At 37.5% G+C, this 17,343-nt stretch overlaps 2 protein-coding genes across 3 annotated transcripts; one reads left to right on the top strand and one right to left on the bottom strand.

Annotated features, from left to right (window-relative positions):
• Nucleotides 1-494: 494 nt before the first annotated feature.
• On the bottom strand, nt 495-5,955 carry LOC104602460 (transcription factor MYB3R-3-like). 2 transcript variants are annotated; one of them, XM_088898191.1, is made up of 8 exons: nt 5,834-5,955; nt 5,083-5,259; nt 4,526-4,577; nt 4,034-4,091; nt 2,990-3,084; nt 2,798-2,901; nt 2,438-2,566; nt 495-1,735 (listed from the first exon to the last, which is right to left on the bottom strand). In XM_088898191.1, the coding sequence occupies exons 2-8, from the start codon at nt 5,229-5,231 to the stop codon at nt 700-702; spliced, it is 1,623 nt and encodes a 540-aa protein (XP_088754317.1). In that variant the 5' UTR covers nt 5,232-5,259; nt 5,834-5,955; the 3' UTR covers nt 495-699. The 2 variants fall into 2 exon arrangements, with proteins under 2 accessions (XP_088754317.1, XP_010264452.1); XM_010266150.3 differs by lacking the exon at nt 5,834-5,955 and adding an exon at nt 5,637-5,790.
• Nucleotides 5,956-14,206: 8,251 nt separating this feature from the next.
• LOC104602461 (glucan endo-1,3-beta-glucosidase) lies at nt 14,207-17,015 on the top strand. The gene is made up of 3 exons (XM_010266151.3): nt 14,207-15,516; nt 16,367-16,643; nt 16,729-17,015. The coding sequence occupies exons 1-3, from the start codon at nt 14,458-14,460 to the stop codon at nt 16,755-16,757; spliced, it is 1,365 nt and encodes a 454-aa protein (XP_010264453.1). The 5' UTR covers nt 14,207-14,457; the 3' UTR covers nt 16,758-17,015.
• The last annotated feature ends 328 nt before the right edge of the window (nt 17,016-17,343 follow it).

The raw sequence follows: 17,343 nt of genomic DNA, 5'->3' as shown, positions 1-17,343 counted from the left end.
CATTACATAAACACTTAGAACGTAGATATCTGTATTGGGTAAGTATTCATTGGATTTATTTGATTTCTAGGTTGTCGTATACATTGATTCAACCAAAGCAACCAGAACACCTTGAATATAGATATCTACATTGGGTAAGTGTTCATTCTACTTTGAATACTGGCATATTTCAACAATATAAGTTAAATGGATTATTTGAATATGATTTTCCCCTCTTTTGGCCCCTTTTGTTCCTGACAAATAATTATTACAAGTTTATTAAGACATAATTATTATATTATTGTGTTAAGACGCCTTTGTAGAGTAGCAGAGATCACCTATATAATCACAAACATACAAGGGGGGAGACGAATATCAATATCTGTATTCAAAGTGTTTTGGTTGAATTCGTACAAAAGAAAACCAGTAGATTAGGTTTTGACGGAAAGAAGATAGGACGCGGAAGAGATGAGTGAAAATATGATGGGAAGAAAAAAAAAACGTACAATTATGGGATTCTTGGGCTATACAAATTAAAAAATAAATAACAAAATTGTAATTCTAACAATGGGCTCTATTAAGTAAACCACACATGAGAAGACCACCAACTATGCAAAGAAGAAGTGGGCTATAAAAATAGATTGTATGAAAAGAAGTTCAAAAGTGCATCTTCTACAAAATTATCCACTTACTGTACATACCTAAATTTTACCAACTAGGTTATCGCCATTTTTTCTGAATGTGAACGGTATGGGTACCAAACTTCTCTTCGTCTAATGTGAAGTCAAGTTGTTTCTCCACAGACTTGAAAATAGCAGTTCGTTTTGACCTTAAACAGTATAGGGGAGAGACGTTAAAGTCCTTCCCATTATACATCCCAGTGGTGTCACTACCATCACATGAAGGAATATCAAACAAGCTTCCATTTGGAGACTCAGTCTGCTCCATAATTTTCTTCTCTTTCTCTTCTGGAGAACATAAACTGTTATTGTTCCTTACCGCATCTGTTTGCACAATTCTAGCATGGAGCAATGCAGCATTTGCTTCTCTCTTTCTTCTTCTTAGTATGGAAGGAGTATTTGGAAAGCTCTTGGCAGCATTCCTTAGTATGGATTCTGGGCTTTGACCATCCAAACCAGTACCTTTCACACAAGGTGGAGTGAAGAAATTGATAGGTGACATGACTGGACTAGAGTTGTATGCCTGTTGATTTGAACCGAAGGTGTTTAACATAGGATTTAAGGTAATACCACAGTTTTCCAGCTTTGGTGGTTCATAGTATAAACCAAAGGATGGAACCTCAAACTGCAACATATTTACATCCTTGTTGTCTTGGTCAATTTCATTATTGCTTCTATATTTCTCAAATTTGGGTATGAAATCAGATGCGACACAGCACATATCTAATTTTGATGCCATTGCCTTGCTTTCAGATTCATCAGAATCAGTATGCCTAGCTACTGATATACTTATTGAACTATCTGTACATGGGAATCTTTGTCTTGATGACTCCACATGATCCTTGCAATCCTTCAATTTACAAATAATTTCGTTTCCTGGGGAAGCTTCAACTGTCGAGCCCAGTCTTTTATTAGAACAAGCAGCAGGTTTTCCTGTATTTGATGGTTTAGATAAATCTTTGGCACCATTTTGGAGGCCATTCTTTGGAGCTGTTGGAAGTTTTCCAGTAGCCAAATAGAAATCCAACTTCTTCTTCAAGGAACTGTTCCAGTGGTTCTTTATTGAATTATCAGTCCTGGACGAGAAAAAGGCAGTGGTTAACATACAAGGTCCAGCTGATATTTTAATGAAGCCAAAAACTCCTGATTATCATTCAATTTTGTAAACCAAAATAATTGTGCATTCAGAAATTACCGAGTAAAATTAATCAGGGTGGTTAAAACGGTAGCATGTAAAAAACAAGAACTTAGAAATAAAAGGTAGAAAATATAAGAAGTTTTTAGGTTGTTGCATAAAAAATATTTTGGAAAAAAATGCTAAATACCCATTAAATCAATCAACCAATAGCATGAAACCATTTGATGTTGCTGAAACTCTCGTGTTATTTGATTGCAAAGCACCAAGAAAATGTAATTTATTGTGTTTGCTTATGTACCCTAGTTTAAGGTTTATATTTGTCTATGATTATCTCCACTGATAGGAAGTTGTTGAACAAATTATATGACAAGAAACCATTTGAAAAAAACTCTAGGTTCTCTCTTTTTCTCCCTTTTTTTCTTCAGAAAAAAAAAACTGTGAAAATACCATTTAAATAATATTTTCTCACTATCCAGAAAAAGTGTAGACAATTGAACGGCTGGACCTTGAGAATGATTTTATGTATAGAATGGCAGATCTCCTAGGGTAGTTGTATTGCTAGAACATAGAGATAGGCCATCATCACAGTACCTTATATTCCCTTTACTGAAGAGCATCATTATAGGTTTAGAAATACTACCTGCCAGGTAAGAGTTTGGCTATTTCTGCCCATTTATTCCCATGTATTCGGTGAGCATTCATGAGTGCAAGTTCCTCTTCCAAGGTCCAAGCATCTTTTTTTATCATTGGGTCTAAATGATTGTGCCACCTGAAAATGGTTCAAATAATTAGTTTTTCATTTTGTTGAGTACAAGCAGCAAGCTATAGATGAACCCAAGTGGTCACAGTGATGAAAGAAGCCCTAGTTTCTTATCATCCTTATTCTATTGTACAATCACATAAATCAATAACAATCTGAATTAACTGAAGTTCAAAAATCTTGAGATAAGAATTAAAATGTATAAGAACAATCAAAACCACATTCAGCTGAAAAACTAACCTCTCCCGACATTGTTTTCCTATACGACCTGGCAAGGATTTTGCTATAATAGACCACTTTGTAGGCCCATACTTCGATACCAGTTCAATGATCTTATCATCTTCCTGTGAATCAAATAAGGAACAAAAATTTAATACCCGACTTGCAACTTCATAATAATTGGGAATAGTGGGAGTGAAATCGGAAACAGACCTCCTGGGTCCATGGGCCTTTAATAAGCTCTGGATTAAGAACCTTTTGCCATCGATGCAGACATTGCACCTCTGATCTATCAGGAAAAAATTCAGCTGCATAAACATGAATAGTTAGTTAATCACAAAACAAACTCCCACTACATACATGTGTATAAACAAAACATTACAAGTTTTGATATGGCCACAGGATATGTGTTATATATGAAAATGCCAAGCAACCAAATTATCTTACAGAGATATCCTATACTACATGATTTTTGTGGATATTTCCATATTTCAGTTTGTTTTTGTTAGTGCATCATGTCAGCAACCATGAACAAGCATTAGGTACTATGCCTGCCGGCCCTGCCCGAGATTTCTCCTTGTTTTTTAGTGTTGCATTGATTTTGAGTTGTTCATAAAGCTGCTACTTGTCAGCTTATCTTTCTCTTGCATCCGTAGTTCAAACAGCTGTCAACTATCATGTGTCTTCCTCATTTTCAAGGTTTTCACAGGAATATTTATGAAAGATTTCAGGTTGTATGAGTTTTCCAAGTAAAATACAGATATCCATTAGCTACTCATTTATGAAGAATTTATAGGCACATTAACACACACACACTAACTGATGTTACAAAGTGTGACTATCATGCCAACTTGTCTACCGAGGATATGAGTGCTTGCACAACACAATATGCTATAAGATTAATTGAACTGAACTCTAATGTCAATGCCATGATGCATGTATGAAATTGTAAAATACCAAAAGAATTGGAGTGCCCATCTGCTTGTTATCAACAAGGACAAATTAACCCTATAACTGGTAAGGGATTGAAATAATCAGCAAGGAGATACAAAAGAGAGCCACTAAGAAGAAAAGAAAAGAAAAAAAAGGACATCCAATGTCAGGTTTGTAAATGTCATTAAACAGGAAGGGGTCCAACCTAAATAATGAATGAAGTCAAGCAAAGTTAAATAAATCCTAACTTAAACAAGTCAGCAATCAAGATTAGTCAAAACAACTAAACAGATGGTGGAAATCATAGAGAAGAATAGAACAAACCTATTCTCTTCCAACACTTCCCTTTAAAAGATTCAACAGCTTTTCTTAACGTCTCATCCTGTAGTGCATGAAGAAATAAGGAACAAAGTCTATGATTCAGAAGATAACAATGAATGCACAAGTGGCCCAGTGGAAGGCATTAGCATGAATATATAAAGACATCTAAAGCAAACTTAAACAAGTGATTAATTCATCCATATAGTGAAGAACTGATCTGGACCTGCCTCACCATAGGCTGTGTTTGGTTTGATAGAAAAAGAAAGTTGAATGAAAGTTCTGAAGGGTTCCACAAAATTTCTTAACTTCCCCTCAAATTTCAGTTTCTCTCTTATTTTCTATCAAACCAAAGACAATCATACTGAATCAAACTAAGAGGAATGATTGTGCCATCAATTATATCAAGCAAGGAGGAAAGTTCTAATAATTATGTGGTAGAAACTTCTAGCTGGCCTGTGGCGCAGAACAGTTTACATGTCAAGATAAACTGCTCACCTCCTCTGTAGTCCACCCACCTTTTGCTCGCCTTATAGGGCCAGTTGTCCTCCTGCATGCAATGTTAATTCATAACTCATAGAAATCACAAAGTTTCTGGAATTTGTAAAAGATGCATTAATTGCTAAAAAGTTTTTGAATACAGTATCAGCACATGATGTTATAATAAACCATAGAGGAGGATCGTTCCTAATAAGAGAAAAGGAACAAAAACCATTATTATTTAATGCTATTTATTGTTTCCAGTCAACTAAATCGATTTCTAAGGACATGTATGATGTGCTTGAAATGATATACAGTGATGTAAAAATGTTTTTCCAGCTTGAAATGAATGACTTAATTGAATCAAAGATAGCCAGGTTAGTTAGTGTTTCATTTTTTTTTACTTGAGCCCATGACACTAATTGACGATGGGCAAACTACTGTCAATTTGTCTATCAATAAAAAACTATAGTCAATTTTGTTTGATTTTAAATAAAACCTAACAGACAAATATTAACAGTAATTGAGGAAGAAAAGTAGTCATTTCTGATAGTAAAGAGAACAAAGAACACTACCGATGCGATGGCGACGTTGAAGCAGGGCTGCAAATCCCCGGAGACTTCGGAGCGATGTTACAGCTACCCTCAGAAACAGAAGAGTTCGAAGCAGCAGTTGACTGCTTGTTCTGAAGACAAAACTGCTCATTTTTCACCTCAATCATCATCTTCTACGTCTCTCCAAAACCCAACATCCTAATAAAGATCAAAACCGAAAAGACAGCATTTAAGACTATTGAAACTTTACCAGCAGAATTCTCATGTTAATAAAGTCCACTTAGTTCCCAGAATCCCTACCATGAGCAATACATCCTAAATCTCAATCGCCAACCAACAAAAAGGACACAGATCTTAAACTAAAGCAGATCAAACAGAAGAGCAGACACATGAAAAGGATAAAGAACAGAGAATTATAGTGTTTTAGATCAAGCAACAACAGAAGAACGGTCAAACTACAGACAAATCAAAGCTACTTGAATTTAACAAAAAATTGCTGTGAAATGATCCAAAACAGCCAAATCTTGAGAAGAAGAATCAGTAAAAAGAATTAAGACAACCGAGAACTAAGTTACCTCCGGTTGCAGAAGAATGGCGGGAACCGAATCTGTGCTCATCGAGAGACAGAAAGAGGAAAAAAAAAGTTCGAACCCTCGAAGAAAAGAAAACTGTGAAAGCTTTCTTTCAAAAATCCTCGCCCGTTGAAAGAGAGAGAGAAGAAGGAACTAAAACGATTTTTATTAAAAAGAAAGAAAAGAAAAAACAGACTGACCGACGTTTCCGTTTTCCTCCGTTAACGAAACCTCGAGCCGAGCAGGCGAGCACGAGCACGGCCCCGGCCCCTTTACATCACGTTTTTCTACTAACGGCTCTCGACGATTCTTGTTAATGTTAAAGGTTTGAAGCTCAAACGGGTCGGATCGTTTAACTGGTCGAGGGTGCTGTGCATTAATGAGGAACACATGTGAATACATTGTTTTGGACGGCTCCGATTCTTTCCCAATTTTAATCTGGTCCTTGGATCAGGAGATTATTTGTTCTGGTAAAAAGTGCACAAGTAAAAAATAAAATGTGAAAAAAATCTACTCAGTTTGAATAGTTGAGACTTGACAGCTACTAATTACGATCGTTGATGGCGTCAAAATAAATTATGACCGTCGAGAAGAGATTTGTTAATGATCCAGGATCATCAAGACTCCATTTCTTCATCAACGGCGTACATTGAGTCGTTGACGGGAGCGCCTCTTGTACGGTCCATACAGTTTCTAGCTTCTTTTCTTTCACGTAATCGGACAAACTTGAATCTCGGGTCCCCAGTCCCCACGATCCAAGAAGTGGTCTGGAGCCGCCATAGTCCATACTCCATAGCTCATTGCGCGGCCCATGTTCGGAGGATCTGGCCCAATATTCTTCCATGAGTCCAATGCGGAAAAAATAGTGCACTATTGGCCCATTTCGTTTGAGGTCCATCCAACGGTAAGTCCACTTCCAAAAAGTAAGGTGGCAAATATCGCGGGTCCTAGAAGGTAACCATTGGGCCTAATGGCCTATAATAGCCTAACCGGAGAGGTTCTCTGACAACATAAACAAGCATCCAATGGTTTAATGCATAATTTATTTCAGAAAGGGATGGAATATCTTTTCAAATTAAAATTGAGCTATGGACATTGTACAAACTCATGTGGACAAAATCAAGAAGGAAAACCAGCTTCATTGGGTGCTTCTGATTAACAAATAAATAGATTATGTTTTGGAGAATATCATTTTGGCTGGTAAAAAGTCATTCAATCTTCTAGTTGGTTAGTTTATCCAATTACTCGCCAGGCCAGACCCGAAAATAAATACATAATATTATATATTATTTTAAATGAGTATATAATTTTAGTAGACCTAAATGCCTGACCCAGGCCCGGCCCCGCCCATAATCACTCCCAGTGCTGAACTGCTGAGCAAGGTTTAAGTAATAATGTTGCCATTTTTAGGCTGTCCACATTTTTTTGTTTTTGATTTTTGTTTTGTATTACATATTACACATTACAGGAAATTAAAGGGTGGAGTAAGGATTAAAATGTTAAACCTTTTACGTATGGATATTTTGATATTGAACGATTTTAAAATGTTAAACCTTTCAGATGATAGTCTCCATCCCACCATCTTAATACTCATCCATACCTAATTTTGGATATTAGGAATTTTAATATTTTAATCCTTGAATGGACCATGGAAGACAAAGTAGGATACACTACATGAGGTCCACCTCATTTACCGCGGAAAAACTTGCAGTTGCATGGGTTTTGTTCCATGCCTCCATATTCAAAGGGATAACCTGATGATCATCTCAGCTAGTAGGTTACCCATTGGCACATTACGAGTTACAAAAGTTTTGGTGCCATTTTTCATGTGCTGGAGACAGAGAAGAAGACATGAGGACGGGAGGGTCGGATGTAGTAGGCACGTTAGGTAAGTACAATGAGTGTATGTCACAGTTAATGTGACTTTCATTCAAATGTTTTTATTTTGTTAGACAGAAAATTATCTATTATTTTATTATCTTGGTCAAAATAATTAAAAATAAAAAACAATGAAAAGAAAAATGTAAATGAGTCCCAATTCCCAATACGTATAAGTTATCATTTTTTATTGTTTTTATTTTTAATTATTTTGACAAAGATAATAAAATAATGGATAATTTTTGTCTAACGGAGCAAAAATGTTTGGATGAAAGACACATTAACTGGGGCATGTGTCACACAGCTATTACGTGCTCACTCATTGTACTTACCTAATGTGCCTACTACATCCGGACCCCCAGTGTGACACATGTCCTACTTAATGTGCCTTTTATCCAAACGTTTTTGTTCCGTTAGACAAAAATTATACATTATTTTATTATCTTTGTCAAAATCATTAAAAATAAAAACAATGAAAAAGGAAAACCTAAACGTGTTGGGAGTTGGGACTCATTTACGTTTTCCTTTTTCATTGTTTTTTATTTTTAATTATTTTGACAAAGATAATAAAATAATAGATAATTTCTATCTAATTGAGTAAAAACGTTTAGATGAAAGGTCCATTAACTGGGACATGTGTCATACAGCTATTACATGCTCACTCATTATGCTTACCTAACGTGCCTACTACATCCGGACCTCGGGAGGACCACTGACCTTATCACAGAGAATTTGGAATCACACGGATTTGATCCTACATCTCCATATTTGTTGAATGACCATCTTAGCTACAGGTACATTGGAATTACCAAGTTTCGGTATCATTTCTCTATGTCCATCTTTGCAATGCTTGTGTGAAAGATGGACTGAAAAACCACTTTTACTTGAACTTGTAAGTCAACATTTCAAAAATGAATAGAATTTGAAATGCATGGTGATTGATAAACTGGCTTCATTCTGTGTTTAAAATGAATATATAGGCTGCGTTTGGAAACGATGCAAGTGGAGTGTAAATCTCCATTCAGGGTAAATTTGTACTCTGGTTTACTTTTGCCTGTATTTGGCAACATTATGCATTGACAAATGACAGATTAACGCATATTTACATTGATAATAAGATGTAAAAATACATCAATAAAAAAGAAGAAAATTTGCATTCAAGTGGGCTTTTGATTAAAAAGTAAAAAGCATTTGCTTTATTGAAATTCATTCTTGCATCCAGTATAGCTAAAAGTCTGTTTGGTAAGAAGATAAATTTGTCAGTACAAAACTAACTCAACTTTATAATTTATGTAAACCTTTTGACACTCGATATATTTGCATTCACATTTATTTGCTTTGTTTCCAAACACAATTAAAATTTAAAACATCAATTTTAACTTTTAAAAATTTTCCAATGATACATACGAAAAGCCGAGAAAAGAAACAAATTTTATCAAAGCTCTACCTCCTACCAGCTTAGAGTGCAGACTTCTAAAGGGTTTCTCCCTCTTTCCTTTTTCCAAAACGATAATATCTCTTGGGACTGCAAAACAAATCAAAACGATAATCAGATTCTCTGCTTTCAAATGTCGTAAGTTGCTAAAGAAATGTAGTCAAAAAATTATAATACAACCAAAGTTTCAAAACTTAAGAAATACATAAAAGGAAAAAAAAATCCCAAGAAAAGGAAGCCAACTCTGGAAACTTTGACTCGACTGGGTTAGACTTGGGTATGGTAGTGAGGATGAGTATGTGTAGTCACAGAAATAATTGCTTGAGTTGACCAAAGACGGCTAAACGATTGCAAGCTATTCACCTTCATTTTCTTCAATTCTTTTAAGACATAATTGGTTAAAAGTCCTTTTTGTAGAAAATGTTTATGTACAATTTATACTAATTAATACTTTGGCAATACTCCTCCAAAGTTGAACTAGGTGTTTTTAGTTCTAGAACATTATGCTTGAATTCAGTATCATTGCCACTTCCACTTCAAGTAGAGAGAGTAAATGGTATTCTATGTCCAACACAAGCATGATTAATAGACAGCATTTAAGTTTTTAACAGTCATTAATAGATAATAGTCACCTAATTTAAATTTGTGGCAGACTGGCAGTATAAAAAGCTGCTTTATGGATATTAACACCTATGCATGGTGGCACTCCATCATCTATAAAAAGGGTATTAATCAAGATGTTTTTTGCATGATTTTACATAAAATTCTCTTATTTCTTTCAATTTAAATTAATTTACTACTTTGTAGAATGTTTCTTTTCAGAATCCTCAACTTTATTAGTTGTAGTTATTCACGTGAGGTTCTTTTATATTTTGGAAACAAATTTGCATGCAATCCAATAAAAAATTTAGTGGCATTAATAGAAAGTGTAAGATTTTTGTGGTTAACCACTTGATTTTTTGAAGTGTAATGCAAAAATCGGCTTGGAGAATTGGCATGGACTTTGACTGGTTTAATCATGTAGAGATCACATTGGCGCCTCACAAAGGGCGCCTCACAAGTGCCCCTCAGCATCCCCATGGGCCCCACCTGTGTATTGGGAACATCTTCCCATGTTAAGTATAGGAGATGTTCCCAATGCATGCTGAGATGTGCATGTGGAGCACCAATGTGATCTCCGTTGTAGAGTTGGGTTCACATTGTATATGATATGTTTGGGTTATGGTTGAATTGCCCCCGGGTGTCACATGTCACCTCCGCGGCTGTCTTATCACTTTGGCCACGTCGGCACCACGTCATATGGATAAAGCGCATGGATGAGGATAATTCCGCTAGGATTAGGTTTTATCTCGAAGACCTCGATGGGCAACTTCATTCCAACAACCCCGGTAGCCTCATCCGACCAAGACACGAATCTTTGGCTATAAAAATGTATTTTCTACTCAAGGTAAGAGACCCAACTTTTGACTTCCATACTGTCCAATATTCTCGATTGACTTGAGCGTTGGAGTACCAATTCGGGAATAACTCCTCGGGCCTCTGACTACTTTCTTGGTTTCAGATCTTGGAGTGCGGTTTCATCTTTCCACCTTGACTCCACCCAATTGGTAGGATCATCTGACTATGATCTCGATTCAAAAACTACTTCGAATCATCATGTTAGATAAACAATCTAGGTCATTAATTTTTCTGGGTTATCGTAGGGTCACTTTTGGTTGTAGGATTTTCCATCATTACACATATAAGAAAGTTGACCCTTGCATGCTAAATACGCCGCTTGATTTTGGTTTCTATTTATATAGACAAAGTAAAGATGTTCACAAGATAACATAAGTGACAAGTCTTGGCAAGTAAGTCTGGTGCAGCTATTAGTGTCAATGGACCGGTTTTGGATTGGAATCCATCCAGTCCAAAATTAATTTGGACGGATTGGACAGACTAGCAAGATATATTGGATTGAATTAATTCGGTCCAAAATATTTATGAAATTGGATTGAACCTGATCCGTCCATAATAAATTTATATTGGATTGGATTGGATTAAGCCAATATATAGTCCATTGAATAGGATAAGAATATAGGTGCGAATTTGAATAGATTAGATGATCCATTCATTGAATTGGGCCGGTCTAAGATATTCATTGCATTGTTTGGACCTGATCATTTATAATGGACTCACATTAGACTAATTGGATCGAACTAAAATTCAATCCAATTGACACCCTTAGGTGCAGCTGCTTCGTTTAATTTGTTGAGTTGACTTCTGTTGTTCAAAAAATCAATCAGCTGAAGAGAGTTACCATAAATAATGAGCTTTCTAGCATTGTTCTAGATAACTGCATTTAAGCCTTGAATTTCTGCATCATAGCTTTTGATGGCTCAACAGGGATCTCCTTCAGCAATTGTTGGACCTCCACTGGAGCATTAGAGGATGAAAGTTAGTTTTAGCTGCATGACTTGAATTCAAATAATATATGAGCCATCTATTTGGAAGATGGATAAATCCTTGGCAATGGGATTTGTGAGGGGATATGCTTCTTTCTCGTTTCCATGAGAGTGATACTTCCACATACCGGTAACAATATCTTTGGGAGCGGTAGTGGAGTGTTCCAACATAATTTTATTTTGAGTCCTCATAGAATGTATAACACGGTGCAGCCTTTGCCAAAGTAGTATTTAGCCTTGTGTGTGGATAATCTTGCTTTTAGATTTCTCCTCCACCAATCAGATAAGATTTTGTTTAAGCTCTTGGAGAGTTTTATGTGCTTGGCACCACCAATAAGATGATATATATATTATTTGGTTTGGCATTGAGAGGGCTTTCGTTTAGAAAGTATTTCGGTTTAATGGTGCGGCTCCATAAGGTGTGGGGGGAAGAGATGAGTCTCCAAACTTACTACCAAATATTGCTTTATTCATGATCATACTTTGGCTAAAACCTAATCCGCAGACTGATTTGTGTTGACAAACCCTACTCCATTGAATGGTGTGTTGTGTTTATTCGTGTCTTGATTGCCACCATAATTTCTTCACATTCTTATAAATCTGTGAGTGAATGCTTTGTGGCAATTTTATTGTCTGCATGGAGTATATAGGGATGGCTTGCAAAATTGATTGAACCAAGCTAGTTCAACCTGTCTGTAGAGTAATATGGAGTTCCATGAAATAACTTTTGCTGAGATTCGATCAAATATGTGTTGATGTGTGGATATTCTATCATCTCGTACCCCAATTTGAGCTCCAAGATATTTTATGCTTTATAGTGGCTTACGAATCTTGAGGATATGAGAGAAGAATTTTGGTGTTGCCTTGAGACATTATTACTAAACATGGATATCAACTTCACTCAATGCTCACACCGTTCCAACAGCCTTTCTCTAACTTTGTATTGTGAATATCTTCTATGAAATAAAGAACATAAGTACCGAAATACTTCTAATGCAAGGCTGTAAAGGGTGTTCCAATACTGACTGAAGTTGAACTCTTAGGGGGCATTCTTTTTTTGGATTTTGAGAGGGGGGAAAGTTGTTTAATGGGATTTTGGTTCTCATTGACCAAGAATCTCATGTTCTTTTTTTAAATTTATGTGGGTACCTAGAAAAGTTTATTTTCATGGGTATCATCCTAGATGGATAACTAATTTTCTTATTTAGGGGAAAAGTTGCCAACACTTGAATGAGACAAAAATGCTCATTTTAATAATGAATTTTTATGGCTAAAATGGATAAAAAAACATGAATAAATACACTTACCCATATAAATGTTTCCCAGAAAAAAGTTACCCAAATAATTATATTTACTTGAATATATAATTTATAAAAAAAGGAACGGAGCTTAAAAGGGGGATTTCTTATAATTGACTTATTGACCTGATAATTGCTCAAAAAAGTGAGAATTCGGCTTAATGCTTTGACTTGTATACATTTGTCCGCAAATAGTAAATGCGTGATGCTCATGCCATTACTATAGATTATAGCACCCTCTATGAAATCCATCATTCTGCTGCTAAAAGTTGAATAAGCACTTCCATATGATAAGAGAGGATCCGTGTATAAGCCCCTATAATGACCATAGCAATTTCCCCCAAATTTGACATAAAAAATGGGGTGGAGATTATTAATCGATTTGGAAGGGAATGGCTATAGGTATGTATCAATTTGGTTTGTTAAATTTGTCAATCTACCTGGAATAATCAAAGGAAATTATATTCTAAAAAGTTATTATTTTATCATTTAATTGAATCCAAAAAAAAAAGACAATATCTTTGAATATGATTCGAAGCTTCAACTCAAAATTCTTAACTACATCTCTAAACACGTCCATGCGTATGCTAATTTTATCTCGATATGTATCCAAATATCCATGCGTTTTCCATAATCCATACTCAGAACCTTGATAGATTTGTGGACATTTTTGTCACTGCTCTCCCGAATTGGCCCGGCCGCGCAAACAAGTGCAGCAGTCCGGACTAACATAAACTAATGGGTCCTGTATACGATGCAACCAGTTGTAATGCAGCAGACGAGATAACCAAGACACTACGGCCTACCTGGATAGATATCATCATCTCAATACGGGTATGAATGATTTGACTTCCTCCCAGTTCCCACTTTGACTTGAATTCCATAGGATCAAGTTTTTTACTTTACTAGAAAAAGTGAAAAACTCATTTTGCCGATTGCTGATGCCATGACAGTTGGCTGCGAGCGTCGCATGTCTCTCTGCTTTTCTGGATTGCTTTGCTCGGTGGTCTGTAACGCGTAGCTGTGCTGTGCTGTAAATTCACGCCTTTCCTTTTGGTAAAATAATAATAATAATATAATCTTACTAAAACACCCCTTGACATGAGCAGGGCCCACTGCTTTCTGCATCACGTACTTCCCAGAAAAAATTGGATATTTTAGTCATTTGAACACGCGCAGATTGTCATCCACTGGCCTCCGCTGCATTGCACAAAAAAACAAAAAAAAAAAAGAACCGCGTAGGCGTAGCTTACTGTAATAAGCACCTTTTGGCTTTTGCCATTTAACATCTTACACGTTCCCAAGACCGAATCCAACAAGACACAACGACACGGCTTTAATATGATCTATAGCCGCACATCTCCAACACGGTTGGTAGCAGAAGCGTCACGTGTAAGAATTTCCCTCCACCAACATTCAAAGTGGAAGGATCCAAGTCCCAAGTTCCAACCCACGTATGCTATGGTCAACGTAGTCCACGAAATGGCAATTCCGCTCCTTTTCTACTTTCCTTGAGTAATCAAATCGAACGGACGACATTACCGTCATTTCTCATCTCTTTCATCCATTTAACAAACAAAACCCACCCCTGAGGGCCCTGATCCCCTTTACCCCATTACTCCCCAGTCTCCATTACTGCAATCTTTTCGCTAGCTCCTCCCTTACTCCCCACTTCCCCAGACAACCTGCAACCAAACCCTATCTGCTCGCCCTTAACTACACCAAATTCTGGTTCCTTTTGTTGTAATTTTTCCCTCCGAACTTCGAACATGACGAACCTTGCTAAAAATCCATCTAAGCTATGGCTGTTCCTTCTATTTCTTGTTGTCTCTGGCTTTCTCATAGGAGACGCTACCGCTGATTACTCCATCGGTGTAAACTATGGAACCCTTGCTAACGATCTTCCACTTCCCTCCCAAGTCGCGGCCTTTCTCAAACAGAGCACCACCATCGACAAAGTCAAGATCTTCGACACCAACCCAGATGTTCTCCAGGCTTTCGCTAACACCGGAATTGCCATCACTGTTTCCGTTGGTAATGGCGACATCCCTGCATTGTCGAAACTTCCTGCTGCTCAAGACTGGGTCGCCACTCACATTTCCCCGTTCCACCCACAAACCAAAATCAACCGGATCGCCGTTGGGAACGAAATCGTGGCCACCTCTGACAAAAACCTCATAGCCCATCTACTCCCAGCTATGAGATCCCTCCACGCCGCTCTCGTAAAAGCTGGAATCAAAGACATTCAGGTGTCCACACCTCACTCTCTCGGCATTCTTTCAACATCCGAGCCACCGAGTACGGGCCGATTTCGACGTGGCTACGATCGAGTTATCTTCGCTCCAATGCTCCAGTTCCACAGGGAAACAAAATCGCCGTTCATGATAAACCCATATCCATACTTCGGCTTCTCCCAGAAGACGTTAAACTACGCACTCTTCAAACCCAACCCCGGCATTCACGACAACTTTACGGGGATAACGTACACTAACATGTTCGACGCCCAGATGGATGCCGTTTATTCGGCGATGAAGAGATTGGGTTACGGCGACGTCGATATCGTGGTGGCGGAGACAGGATGGCCATCCCTTGGGGACACGAACCAGCCGGACGTCAACCTCGAGAACGCCATCTCGTATAATGGGAACCTCATCAAGCACGTGAACACCGGCAAAGGGACGCCGTTGATGCCTAACCGGAATTTCGAGACATACATTTTCTCGTTGTTCAACGAGAATCTTAAACCAGGTTCGACCGCCGAGAGAAACTTTGGGCTGTTCCGACCTGATTTGACACCGGTTTACAACGTCGGGATCATGCGTGGACAGGTTAGTCGGTGACTATCCTTTTACTTTAGATTTTTGCTTCAGCCGTTTCTTTTTCTTTTTAGCCGTCAGATTGGGATACATAGGGAAAATTTCCAATTAGAATCCTGTACAGCTGTACTTTGTGCCTAGTGTCATTCTGCTTTGGTTGTCGAACTTAAAATCCGACAATCAGTATAAATAGCATTTGAAAAAGACAGTAAGTCATTTAATTTTCTTTATAAACCATCTAAACGTCAAAATGACATCCGCCGTGTACTGGTAACATCTCCCGATTTTCTGATGATATCATCGAGAGATGTTCTCAATACACGGCGTGGATGTGCTGTGGGGACTGATTTGAACTCTTAACTAACTAGTTACACGTTGGATGTTGAATTTTCGCATTTTAAAGTTCGAATACCAAAATGACAAGGGCAATATATAGGTACTAATTGAGAATTTTCCCTATATAACGGTAGCTCACCTTGCACGGTTACCACCAATGTGATATCATCAATAATCCTCCGTTAACTTTAAACGTGGCGAGTTTGTCGCCGAATATCTGCAATAGTATTTCTCCTCTTCGTTTTGTCGTTTTGAAGCTGACTATTAATAAGAGCTAATACCTAATAAAAAACCCCAATAATAAATCAGTACCTGCTGAGTTGAGCTGGTATCACGTGATTCATCGTGCATGTGAGCCCGACGACCAATGTCTTCAGGTGTTCAAAAGTTCAAAACAATCTGTATCGTACACGTTTCATTGAATGGGAGAGCGGTTTATGTTTTTATGTACACGTTTTTAAAAAATGTTGCCACTTGGCGTTCTATTTAGGCAAACCATTGACCAAGTGTGGTTTAATTGGTGCAGTCAGGAGGTCCGACGCCAACAACACCGTCGGGTTCGGGAAAGAAGTGGTGTGTGCCGAAAGCGGACGCGAGCGATGGAGCGCTGCAGGCGAACATCGATTACGTCTGCAGCTTGGGAGTGGATTGCAGGCCTATCCAGGCTGGTGGTGATTGCTTCAACCCCAACACCATCAGGTCTCATGCATCCTACGCCATGAATGCTTACTACCAGACCTCCGGTCGTCACGATTTCAACTGCGATTTTGCCCACACCGGTGTTATCACCTCCTTGGATCCCAGTACGTTTTATTATTTATTTTTTCGTTACCTAAGTGTTCGTTCTCTCTATTTTTCTCCTCCTTATATGGTAATCTGTGGTTGCAGGTCACGATACTTGTCGATATATGTATTGAGGTAGGAAGGGAGATGGATCCTATTGACTATTGTCGGGAAAAAGGTTTTGAATTTTGATAGCTAAAGTATTAATTTAAGTTAGATGCTTTGTTTTTGTCATTTGTGTTGTTATACATACATGACTTGACTTCCCCTGTTTTAGGGGGGGAGTGTGGATAAACAACGCAGCATTTAGCAACGGCAAGGCTACCATATGTTATTTAATATGAAAAAATTGAAGGGAAAGTGACCTATCAGTATCACTGCTAGTTTTATAAGTTGATGGTAGTGCGCTGCCTTTGAGTTTTATTACTAGCTAGAACTTAGTAGTTTGGCTTGCTTTTTTTAATTCATTAAAAAAGAGTTAACTTGCTTCTTTGGCCTGTCGTCAATTAAAATTGATTTGCGGAGAGTAAAACTTGAAGTTCTAATCTCTTATAGTGAGTGTGCTTTTGTTTCTTACCTTTGTCATCTTGATTTTAACTAGACTACAAGACTATGCTGATGCAGAGTTTAATCTCTCTCTCTCTCTCTCTCTCTCGCACACACACAGACGCATAATTATGTTTGTGTATTATATTGGCTGATCAAACAGGTAATAATCTT

This window comes from Nelumbo nucifera, chromosome 2, assembly GCF_055504915.1.
Source record: "Nelumbo nucifera cultivar China Antique chromosome 2, China Antique-T2T, whole genome shotgun sequence".
Lineage (NCBI taxonomy): Eukaryota > Viridiplantae > Streptophyta > Magnoliopsida > Proteales > Nelumbonaceae > Nelumbo > Nelumbo nucifera.
This window is presented reverse-complemented; position numbering and strand designations above follow the sequence as displayed.